Raw genomic sequence first — 12,614 nt, forward strand, 5'->3', positions numbered from 1 at the left:
GCCGCTGCCCACAACAACGAGCAACCAGGTGATCCCGAAACATCGGCTGCTGTGGAGAACGCGCTTGGCCACATACGAGCGACAACTCCTCCCGTGCCTCCGGCCGCCCTTGTCAAGCCGAAAGAGGTCAAGGCGATCATCCGCACGCTCAAAAACCGGAAGTCTCCTGGGCAAGACGGAATCCGGAATACGTGCCTCAAGCAGCTGCCAAGAAAAGGGTTGGTCGTCCTGACCAAAATCTTCAACGCTTGCCTGGCCTTGGGCTACTTTCCGGCCGGCTGGAAACACGCGAACGTGATCGCCATCCCAAAGGCGAACAAGGACATAACCAATCCAGGTAACTACCGCCCGATCAGCCTTTTGAGCAGCCTGAGCAAACTCCTGGAACGGGTGATCCTCGCCCGGATAAACCGTCACCTGGAGACGGAGCAACTCATTCCACACGAGCAGTTCGGCTTCAAGCCGGGGCACTCAACGGTGCACCAACTCGCCCGTATCTCGGAGATGGTGAAGCGCGGTTTCCTGGCGGGGAAGTCGACCGGCATGATCCTTCTCGACGTCGAAAAGGCCTACGACTCCGTGTGGCAGGACGCCGTGGTCTAAAAGCTCTTCCGCTCGAACCTCCAGCCGTTCCTGGTCAAGATTGTCGAGTCGTTCCTGACAAATCGGTCGTTTACGGTGACGGTGAATGGCGAGCGTTCCTCTGTCCACAACATCCCCTTCGGCGTGCCCCAAGGATCAGTGCTGAGCCCGACTCTCTACAACATCCTCACCTCCGACGTGCCGATGATCGATGGAGTGTCGTACGCATTCTTTGCGGATGACACTGCATACTTGGCATCGGACAAGGACCCGAAGATCGTCGTCACCCACCTCCAAGCGGCACAGAACAACCTCGAGGAGTTTCAGCGGAAGTGGCGCATCAAGCTGAACGCTGGGAAAACCCAGTCCATCTTCTTCACCAGGAGGCGTGCTGCTCGGCACCTTCCCCGCAGATCGATCAGCGTCAACGGCCAGCCTGCAACGTGGGACGACGAAGTCACGTACCTGGGAGTGGTGCATGACAAGAAGCTAAAGTACGACAAGCACGTGAACTACATCATCGGGAAGGTGGATCGGTCCACCAAAGCGCTCTACTCCCTGCTGAATCGGCGGTCGAAGCTGAGCATCAAGAACAAGTCGCTGGTGGTCAAGTGCATCATCCGTCCAATGCTGACCTACGCTGCTGCGGTCTGGGGCAACTGCGCCAAATCGCACCGTAAGCGACTCCAGGTGAAGCAGAATAAGCTGCTCAAGATGGTGCACAACCTGGACCCGTGGTACCCGACCGACGATCTACACAAGCTGGCCGGCGTCGACACCGTCGACGCAAGCATCGAAAGGGCAACGAGAACCTTCAGGACTTCGTGTGGGATGTCAACGAATCCGCTCATCGAAGCACTCCTCCACCAACAACTGTGATATTAGTCTTTAAGCCAAACATAGATCTAGGGTTTTTTCTCAAAAATTATTTTCCCTAAAAGAACACCCAGTTAGCAAAATCTAAACGTAGAAATATGTATCCTCCCTGCAAAGGCTTATGAATTGATCTCAGTTGAAAGGTTCTCCAAATCTCTGAATTGCAAATGTAACATCCTGGAGCAGAACAGTTAAATTCTAATAAAAACACAATTGAATTGAAAAAAAAAATAAATTTAAATTTTTTACAGTTTTTATGTTTTATTATATATATTTTGGATTTCATGATTCCTGATTTTTTTTTATTTTGAAATTTAAAATTCTCAATTGTATATTTGTTTTAAATACTGGTAATTTCTAACTTTTGATTTTTTTTGTAGTTTGCCTGAAAATTAAATAATTGTTGTTAGGCTTTTGCCTGTTTTACTTCAATCTGAGCAAAAATCAAAATCTGTACTTTTAATCTTGCGTTCAAAGATTTGGCATTACGAAACAAATTTTGGATTTTCAATATTATTGAATCGAATACAAAATTATTTAAACGTTTGTCAATTTCAGTGACTTTTTTATAAGTAAATCCAATTTGATTGATTTTTCATCATAACATATTAAGGTCGTAGACGGTGTCTTCCACTTTTGGGGCAATGACTGTCAATGATGGTTCTGAATTCAGGGTCCAGAAATATTAAATTAAAATAAAAAACCAAGTAAAATGCTTCTACAAGTAACATAAAGAAAACCAGTTTTGATTGATACATTCTGAATCAAGATTTGAAAAACAAACTTGGCCGCCAAATGGCCGATTGGGAAAAATTCTGCTAAAACGGTGGAACTTTTCTGCTAGAATGCTGTAAGAATATCCAGCTCTGTGGAAACTTTCGTAGAATCCTGCTAGAACATCGTGACTGGGACACCGCGCGAAGAAAGGTCAAACTCGTCAAACTGAGGAGTGATGCCTTGGGCACGTTCCGTATTTACAGCTACACCGACTTGGTCTTGGAGACATTGACTTTCAGACCCACCACTGGGGAGCACGCAGCTGGGTTGCTGCCCTCGAAAAGACTCGTTGTTCTTTGATATGATCCTGAACAAGATCACCAGTTCAGCGTGACAGCTGTATCGGTAGTCAGATGACCACTTCTGCCCTTGAAGAGCGTCGCGAGATGTCATAGAGGAGGCACATGTTGTTGGTAGCTTCTCGCCAAGCGAATCTTTCCTTGCTATCTTTCCCGCCTTTTCCATCATGTGAAATCCACGGGACCTTATGTACTGAGCGATGGGAAATGACAATAACATTAACCAAACAACTGGACTTTTCTCTGAGTTCATAATGTCTTTTTCCGATTAAACAAAATTATTTATTCTTATTACATTGAAAAATGTACCAAACACACAACTTAATACGAGCTCTCACTTCCTGTGCATCTTCGTTTTCAACCCCTTCAGCCCGGTGATCGGCCGTATCACCTGTCGACGCTCCTCCCGGTGCCTCTTCAGCTCAGCTAATCGCTTCCGATCAACGTTCGCCTTGTTCTTCTTCTCCAAGCTGAACGTCATCTGCCGATTGCCCAGCCCGCCGATGGTTTCCACCTGAATTGGTTTGCTCGCCGCCAGCCTCTTGCCCAGCCCTGCTTTGCTGATCTTCCTTGGCCCTTGGCCAATGTTGAAGTCTTCCTTTTCGTGAATCTGCAGCGCTGGCCCGTCGTCGTCGTCGTCGTCGGATACTTCCGAGCCGTCCTCCTCCTCGCGTTCCTTCGCAATGCGTTCCTCGCGCTTCTTCTCCTGGTTGATCTTCTTGTACTCCTTCTTGACCTGCTTGGTCCACTGCTGATCGTCGTCCGAGCTGTCGTCCCGTTCGCTGAACAAATCATCGTCGGTGCTGCCTTCGTCCTTTGCCTCCTTTTGCTTCTCCTCCCTCGCAGCATCCGCCTCCTGTTGGGCCTTCAACTTTTTCGTTCGGGTTTTGTCCAACCGCGTCAGCACCGGGTTCAGCAACCGGTACTCGTCGGCTTCCTTGTCCACCTCAAAGTCTGGGTTCTCGAACATAGTCTTGAATCGATCGTCCCCAAGCAGGCTGGACGCGGCCGTCTTCAGCTTGCCACTGCCCTCTTCCTGTTCGACCAGCAGCTTCTCGGCCAGCTCTTTGTTGACTTTGGGTAGTTTGGACTTGAGCTGGAGTCGCGCCGGTCGCGATCCCTCGATCTGCTGGGCGATCTTCTCCTTGCGATAGCGCTCGAACGCGAACGGATCCGCGATGGCCTTGGCCTTGTTGTACAGCCGGATGTCGATGAAGAAGCCGTGCATGTAGGCGCGCAGCATGTTGCTTCCCTCGAGGTGCTCCAGACCAAGGTCGGCCAGCTCCTGCTTGGTGATGAACTTGTAGTCGTCGTAGATGTTCTGCACGCCCTCGGATTCGATCTCCTCGGTGAGGTTATCCAGGAAGGAGCACCAGCGTGGCGCCGGACCGAGACTTGGGATGTAGTAGGTCATCATTTTAACATCCTCCTGGGCGAAGAAGAACAGTCCGCTGCGCGGAGATGTACTGAAATCGTTGAAATTGCTGTTGGATTCGATGTAGGCCATCTGCTTGCCGGTGTTTTCGTCCCAGATCTTCAGCATGGCGTCGTCCAGCGAGTAGACTGCGTTGTGCGACGGATTGAAGTCGATCTTCTTGACCGTCAGCCCGTTGAGATGATCTTTCACTAGTAGAGGTTCCTTAGCTCGAATGTCGTACAACAGTACGTGACCGGAGGTAGTTCCGACGGCCATGTGTAGACCATTCTTGAACTTTACCGCCGAAACGGAGGGGAACTTTTCGTTGTGTTGAATTTGGACGGCAACATCCAACACTCCACAGCGAGTCTTATCTCGTGGGTCCCACGCCTCGACCGTTCCCTCCTGGGTGCCTACACACAGCAGGTGATGTTCCGGGTTAACATGGCATGCATTTATACTGCTAGCTGATGTTTCATACGGTTGCAAAAACTGACCCCGTTCCGTATTCAGTCGGTAAATCTCCGATGATGTCCCCACCAAGAACAAATCACACGACGGCTTGTGGTAATCCAAGTCCCGGCCAAATCTCGGTATCCGCAGCCGGTAGTGCCTCCCATGAGCTGCATGAAACTCCACGTAACGATCCGCTTGCAGAAACGCAATCTTGCCGTAATCTTCGCTCAAAATCTTAAACTTGACCACCTCCGAATCAAAGCACCGCTCAAATTTCAGCGATAAATTGTTCACATCGTAGCACTTGATGCGCGGCTTGTACGTCCCGGTGGCCAGTATGTACTGCCCGTCCGGGGACAGCTCCAGGCTGGTGGCCACCGCCGGCATGTCAAAGTCCTGGATGAGCTCGATACGGCGGCTGACGTCAACATTTTTGCGCTGGGCCTCGCGGCGCTTCTTGTCCGACAGCCAGTCCGGCAGGGCCTTGCCCGCGCTGAGGTTGTAGATCTTCACTTCGCCAACGTCGGAGACCAACATTTTTTTGCGATTTTTGGGCTAATTTTCCAGCAATCACCGAACGAAACACATTTCGCGACGACGAGGAGCGCACCACGCACGGGGAATGAAAATAAAGCGAGAAACGTCAAACGCGAGCACGTTTTGAGTGTTGATGCTGGCAGTTTTGCGGGCGATGCTGTCAGTTGGATGGCAGTGGTGCCATGCATGTGGATTCAACAGAAAATTGTTTTTTTTTTTGTTATAAAAGCACATTAAAGATCCTTGGGCATGAGTAAGGATCTTGTCGCCGCTAGCGGGTTGGCTCAATTATAAAATTAAATATTGATAATATTACCCAATTATCCGGCCAACACTTGCGATCGGATCTCTACATTGTGTCTAGGTGTAAATTCCTAGCTAGGAGTGATCAGTGTTAGAGATGGTCCCAGGGCTTAAGTAGGAATTCATTGAAGCAAATAGTCTCCCCTCCCTTTTAAATTGAAAAAATGAACTCTGAAAACAAGCGCTTACTCACAATAAACAGATGCCTCTTCTAGGCCTGGTAGGGCTGCAGAAAACATAGATAGATAAGTATATTATAAGCTGTGTATTATTTTGATATGTCAAAATTTCCATAGAGTCTCGGTCAATCAATAATGTAATGACATGTGTGTGTGTGTGTGGTCCAATCCAATACCCGCTAACCGGTAGCGAAATTATGGGAAAGTATAGTTTGTATCAGACTTTGTATATGCCGAATGCTGATACAACTTATCTCAGTCCCGGGTATTAGGTGGTGATAGCCCTCGCGCTGCTTCCAACGACCCGTTTCAGAATGACAGAGCTCCTTGCGGTCCAATTCCGAGGTCGCTGGGCATTGTTCGGCCCCGCCTAAACATAGAAGCAAGCATCTGAAGGAAACTCGATCTATATTTAGACTTCCAATCCCCTCAGGCAAATCAGGGATCAGCAGCGCGTATTTAATATGAGAAAGAGATAACATGTTTCAACACTACGGATCAATTCACTGCTAGAGTGTAAACCTTCTGATGGCCGACTGCTTAGCGTCCCAGGCCACCTATCTTAAGGCGTGAGTTCGAATCCCGCCTGATTCATTTTCGTTTTTTGTTCATATTCAAAGTTCAAATTTATGATTCCAAATTTCAAAGGTACCGGCTGGGATCTGATCCCTGAACCTTCTGCTTGTGAGGCAGAAGCCGTAACCATTAAGCCACGGAGCCGGTCGGTCAATCAATAATGTAATGACATCGGACAAAATTCGTTAATCTGTTGAACTAACGGTTGACGGATTATGGTTGTATCTACCATTGTTGCGAATCGAGCACTGAAAAAACCCAACATAGCAAAATCAAATGTTTTTTCACGTGAGCTACTCCAAAAACCAACACGATAACTTCACGTGATTTTCCTTTGACTCTGACATGCTTTTCATTTCAAATGAATGTGAAAATCATTCAGCTCCAGCTGATCATTAGGAAAAAAACATTCACTCATCTGTTGCATGGTGTTCACGCGGGATTCAAATGAATTTCACTTTGATTTGCCCCAATCGGCTTGTCCTTTGGTTTTGAAGTGGAAGTCACGTGAGATTCAAATGAATTTCATTCTGATTTGCCCTAATCGACTTGTCCATTGATTTCCAAGTGAAATTCACGTTAGTTTCAAATGCTATCGATGATGAAAATTAATCCTAAAGCAAGATGGCAATTTTCAATGGGTACGAGTTGGAGCTCGCACTTTTAATTTTAATTTGCTCCCGGAAAAAGTGGTTTTTATATTTTAAGTATTTTAGGATTATGTGGTAAGTATTTTCATATATTTTTTTTGCAAAGTTGAATACTAAGTAGACAATTTTATGCCATTTTCCAGGAAATCACGGATAGGCTAATTTCCAGCGAAACTTAGGGATTTCCATGGAAGAGATTTTTCCAGGACCTCCGTGAGGTGAGAGCTCCGGTGTTTGACCAAGGAGTCGAAACGAAAAAAAAAAACGAAACTATTGGCACTACGCCCCCCGGGGCATGGCCTTCCTCTAACGTGGGATTTCTGCTCCAGCGCCTCTGACGAGACAGGAGAAACCGGGACCGACGTTTTACTTCACCATCCGATAGAAGCTCAGTGGATAAGGCGGGAATCGAACCCGCGTCTCATAGCATCATCGGGATCGGCAGCCGAAGCCGCTACCCCTGCGCCACGAGACCAAGGAGTCACGGATCGCTGATCGTCCAGAATGTGCGTACATCTTATTTTTAAGTGTGAATTGTTAAAGTTAAATTTCTCGAAAAAGTTAAGGTTTTGTATACGTTTAAAAGTTTGTTAAGTTTTATTTATATTTTAAAAATAAAAGGCAAAACTCAAAAACATATGAAACGTATTTTAATAATATGCTACATAAAATATTCACTTGAAACTGAACAGAAAATCATTTGATATTAATGTGCAATCCATTTCATTCCCATAAACATTTCATGTGATAATCATGTGCAATGACACGTGAGGTTAACGTGATTTGCCTTTGAATCTACCACGTCGCGCGATGAATTTTGTTCAAGTGATTTGCACATGACATTCCCATGTAAAGTCGTATGGGGCAGAATCACGTGTGAAACATGTGATATTGCTATGTGTCTTTCTTTCAGTGAGGGTCTACTGGAGCCTTGACGATCAAATGGAGCCTAACATTTCAAAAGGGCGCATGGGTTTTGTGAACAAGAGTGTGTCTCCTTCACTTAAATGACAGTTTACATAAGGTATTATAGAGATACACTCTTGTTTGTAAAGCTTGTGTGCCCTAATGAACTGGAATGCACGAAATAGTCGTCTTAATGACGAGTGTTCAACTTATGAACTGTTCATTTATGTTTATTGGTTTTTGGAAGCGGCAAGGCTGGTTTAAAAAGGTCCTTTACCTTATTTGGCGTTGTAATAAAACATTTGAGGATTTGAGATTAAATTTACATTCAGTCAGTTTAGTTTAGGTTGTTGATTAAAGTTAGTTAGGTTTCCGCAGATGAATAATTGGATTTAAATTATTAGTTGATTTGGTCGAAGTGTCTGTTTCTATTTGTAATGTACGACAGGACTACTGACAGACGCGACAGGTCGGCAGTTAGTTTTCATCTTTTGCTCTTTAGTATTTTTTTTTATTTCCTTTAAATTTGGAATACATCATAGGTTTCTTTAGTATAGATCTCCGATAAGTTACATTTTTTTTATTTAATTAACTAATAATTTAATTTATTCCGGGCCTTTTTACTTTGAATCACAATTTAAGATTTTCTTTATTCGGTGTTAAACTTAGATTACCGTAACTGCTCATGTCATCCAAGTTCTTAATACTCACACCAACACTAATTTTCTTTCACCTTCCTCCTCCCGATCCCCTATATCTTCCGGTGTTGTTCATTTTGTATGCAATGCTAGTTCGGCCACTACCCTTTTTCCACAAGAAACCGAACTTGGACTGACTTGAGGCCGCGCCTCCACCTTGCTCCGTAAAACGAAACGAAAACGAAGATACTGCTGTCCTTTTTCTTCTGTTCTTTTCGAACCAGTTCCAGATCAAGATCGAGAAATAAAACCAGAACAACCAAAGAAAGCAGCTTACACCAGAAGGAAGGAAGACGAACACTAAAGGACGATGAGAAACTACAGCGTCTGCGTGATGTTCCGGATGCGGCTGTAAGCGATTGAAATTTCAACCTGGGGATCGCCAAGGCATGTAGGCCATCAAGTAATTGCAGCTCCCGCAAAAAGTGCCTTTTCCCAGTGATCGGTAAGATGGGTATTACCCAAGGTATTACCCATCATCAGGTATGTGACTTTAGTTGTCTTTATTATTTATAGTCGGCTCACTGGTTGTCAATGTCTCTATGTATTCCTCCTTCTGTAGAAGATTTATTTAGTTCTTCAAATTTCATTTTTCGATGCTTTCTTTTTTCCATTTCTCTTTATCCCAACTTTTCTCTATTTTGACGGTCTATCTGATTTTATTTAAACTTTCTTTTTGTTAATATGATCTCAATGACGATCACACCTTGCTTAGATTTTCTAATCGAATCGGCTTTTGGATTCTTATTTTATCTGTCTCGATGGTCCCTTTAGTTATTGACAACCAGAGATTCGACTCTTTATATTTTTCCTAACTTTACAGGTTATATATACAGTAATTTCCATTGAAAAAAGTTTTTCTGGCATTTTCCCTTATAATTAATTTTGCGTTTATTGCTTTGTTGGAACAGTCAAGTTGTCAATCAGTAAAAGTCCGTTAGCGTATGGAAAATGTACTCCGTTTGCACGTGCTACTTGATCCTGGTTTTGGGAGTTTTAACAGTTTTACTTTAAACAGTTAGAACCTTCAAAACTAGTTTTGGGTTGCTCTTGCAGACGGGGTTTTTATGACACTGTGGGGAGCGGCGATAGAGAACGAAATATCAAATTAGAATATTTACAACAATACACACTCTCACATACACAATCTCATTATAACCTACCCAATCATGTCCTCTTTCCCCGCTCCCCATGGGGTGTAAGTGGCACTTCACAGGCTAACACATTCATTACCTTTCCTTGACACAACCGGACTTGGACTGACTTGATCCTAGCTGTCCCACCTCGCTCCGCAAAAAAAAAATCTTTGATTTTCCAGTAAATTTATTTGATTTCCATTAACATTCCAACGCCCAAGGCTCCAAAAAAGTTGGAACGGTAACTTCAACTCCACGGATCTCGGGCATAACTCAACCAATCAAGATAATTCTTCTTTCCAGTGATTTGTTAGGATGTCTAGATGATTTTAGAACTTTGCAGAACTTAATTTGATCAAATTTGTAATTTTTGCGATTAAAAACATCGTTCCAACTTTTTTTTTTCGCGTACAAAAAAAAATTCGCCAAAAATCCCGCGGAGGCAGTCGTTTTGAAAAAAGGTGGAACGATGTTTTCGGTCGCAGAAATTACAGATTTGATCAAATTAAGTTCTGCAAAGATCTAGGATCATCTAGACATTCTTACAAATTACTGGAAACAAGAATCGTCCCGATTGGTTGAGTTATGCCCGAGAACCAGCGAGTTGAAGTTACCGTTCCAACTTTTTTGGGAGGCTTGGGCGTCCGTGTAAGTTGGACATGCGTTGGGCGTTCCAGTGTTAAATTAGTAATATATCCTAGGTTCCTTTTGTATAAATCTCAATTTAGTTTTTGATTGAATCATAATTTCAGATTTCCTTCATCAGTGTTAAACTTAGATTACCGTAACTGCTCATGTCATCCAAGTTCTTACTACTCACACCTACACTAATTTTCTTTCACCTTCCCCCTCCCGATCCCCTATATCTTCCGGTGGTGTTCATTTGGTATGCAATACTAGTTCGGCCACTACCCTTTTTTCCACAAGAAACCGGACTTGGACTGACTTGAGGCCGCGTCCCCCACCTTGCTCCGTAAAACGAAAACGAACGAAAGCACATTAAAGATGAAATAAAACATTTTTCAAATTTGTTTTAGCTTTATTATCAATAAATTAAACAAATATGTTTTGTTCTGTTTGTGAAAAAAAATCTATAATTTAGTGACCTTGTAAAAAGTACCTGCTTTGGTAGATTCGCTAGTCGACCACACAATCCAAAGGTCGTCAATTCGAATCCCGTAGCGTATAGGTGTGTGGGTCTCGTGGCGCAGGGGTAGCGGCTTCGGCTGCCGATCCCGATGATGCTATGAGACGCGGGTTCGATTCCCGCCTTATCCACTGAGCTTCTATCGGATGGTGAAGTAAAACGTCGGTCCCGGTTTCTCCTGTCTCGTCAGAGGCGCTGGAGCAGAAATCCCACGTTAGAGGAAGGCCATGCCCCGGGGGGCGTAGTGCCAATAGTTTCGTTTTAGTTTCGTTTCGTATAGGTGTCAAAAGAGGTTTGGATTGTCACACCGTTTTCAAGCCTTCGAACCTTTCAATAGCCCAGTCGCGACGTTCTAGCAGGATTCTAGCAGGTTTCTTACAGAGCTGGATATTCTTATACATAGCATTCTAGCAGGTTTGTTCCACCGTTCTAGTAGGATTCTGACAGAACCAGCTCTGCTAGAATATTTCGTGACTGGGAGAGACCGCCAAGGCCATGCTGTAGAGCGAACAATTTGAATAACAATTTGATGTTTTGCATAAAACAAATAAAAGTAATTGCATTTTTTAACGATTTGTTTTTCTCTCCAGGTAAAATTGCTATGATCACTTGGTTTCGTTCAATGCTAAACCTTTGAATATGTTGATGATAAGGATGTCCGGATTCGTTATGCGAATCATCTTTGGATCGAAATACCTTTTCGATGATCCAAAAAGGTTGAAGATCTAACAATCCTATCAAAAGTTATGAGCACTGAAGTGTTAATTAACCCGGATTTCGGATATTTTAATGTAAATTTTGTTTTAATTGTAAATGCATTTTTTCAAGCATGTTCTTTTTTAACTAAATCTTCCAAAAATCATAAACCCCACCCCCATTCGTAACGCATGCCCTCCATTTTTTCATAAATTCATCTCTTTCCCTCCATGCTCCGCCCATCGAACACAACCGAGCAGAACAACTCCCGCCAGAATTCGTTCGACGAGCTGATCATGAAGGAAGAAGCGCTGAAGCAGCGCGACGAGATGGTGTCCTGCCTGCTGGAGGAGCTGGTCAAGGTGCGCCAGGGGCTGGCCGAAAGCGAAGATGTGATACGAAACCTCAAGACGAAGATTCAGGAGCTGGAGGAGGTAAGGTCACCTTTGAGCTTGGAGTTGAGTTGAATGTTGAGCTGGGTGGTTTTATTTGTTGCAGGACAAGAAACGACTTCGCGAGACCACGATCGACAACTCGGTGGCACATCTGCAGGACGAGCTGATAGCGAGTAAGCTGCGGGAAGCCGAGGCCAGTCTGTCGTTGAAGGACCTCAAGCAGCGCGTTCAGGAGCTCAGCACTCAGTGGCAGAGGACACTGTCGGAGCAGCGGAACGAGGCGGCCCAGACGAGCGAGTCAGGCGCGAAGAAGCTGCTGTTCTGGGAGTCGTCGCGCACGGCGGATATCCAGAAGCTCGAGGAGGAGCTGATGACGACGCGGATTCGCGAGATGGAGACGCTGACCGAACTGAAGGAGCTGCGGCTGAAGGTGATGGAGCTGGAGACGCAGGTTCAGGTTTCGACCAACCAGCTGCGACGCCAGGACGAGGAGTCAAAGAAGGTGAAGGAAGAGCTGGAGGAGGCGCTGGTGCGCGAGCGGGAACTGTCGAACAAGGCCCGCGAGCAGCAGCACCGGTACTCGGATCTCGAATCTCGCATGAAGGACGAGCTGATGAACGTCAAGATCAAGTTCACCGAGCAGAGTCAGACGGTGGCCGAGCTGAAGCAGGAGATTTCGCGGCTCGAAACCAAGGTGAGAGGCGTTACGAAAATGGGAAATATGAAAACACGTGTTTACGAATTCGTTTTTGTTCCGTTGCCACAGAACTCCGAAATGCTGGCCGAGGGCGAGCTTCGCTCTAACCTGGACGAGTCGGATCGCGTACGGGATCTGCAGGACAAGGTGGCCGAGCTGAAAGCCGAGGTAGGTGTGGCAGGACCTCGTTGGATCCACCCCGATAACGCCATCAATTGTACATACACTCAGTGCTGCAGCCATTGCGTGCCAAGCCTCAACAACAGCGTTGTGATAATTACCAGTAA

General features: G+C 45.3%; 2 protein-coding genes across 9 annotated transcripts in view; one reads left to right on the forward strand and one right to left on the reverse strand.

Moving 5' to 3' along the window:
* LOC6035085 (ecotropic viral integration site 5 ortholog) overlaps positions 1-12,614 on the forward strand; it is a 90,464-nt gene that overhangs the window by 67,470 nt on the left and 10,380 nt on the right. For all 8 annotated transcript variants that reach the window (XR_005279075.1, XR_005279076.1, XR_005279074.1 and 5 more), the window contains 3 exons: positions 11,496-11,669; positions 11,734-12,324; positions 12,397-12,495. Coding sequence is in view for 5 of the 8 variants with exons in the window: in XM_038266847.1 (XP_038122775.1) it covers positions 11,496-11,669; positions 11,734-12,324; positions 12,397-12,495 (864 nt within the window). In the remaining 3 variants the exon portion in view is untranslated. The remainder of the gene's footprint in view (positions 1-11,495; positions 11,670-11,733; positions 12,325-12,396; positions 12,496-12,614) is intronic.
* Positions 2,794-5,047, reverse strand: LOC6035086 (nucleolar protein 10). The gene has a single exon (XM_001845268.2). The coding sequence runs from the start codon at positions 4,942-4,944 to the stop codon at positions 2,869-2,871; it is 2,076 nt and encodes a 691-aa protein (XP_001845320.2). The 5' UTR covers positions 4,945-5,047; the 3' UTR covers positions 2,794-2,868.

Source organism: Culex quinquefasciatus, chromosome 1 (assembly GCF_015732765.1).
Source record: "Culex quinquefasciatus strain JHB chromosome 1, VPISU_Cqui_1.0_pri_paternal, whole genome shotgun sequence".
Taxonomy (NCBI): Eukaryota; Metazoa; Arthropoda; class Insecta; order Diptera; family Culicidae; genus Culex; species Culex quinquefasciatus.

What these genes read in the sequence shown, in the direction of transcription:
- LOC6035086 (XM_001845268.2), bottom strand. Translation starts at nt 4,944, where the DNA reads ATGTTGGTCTCCGACGTTGGCGAAGTGAAGATCTACAACCTCAGCGCG.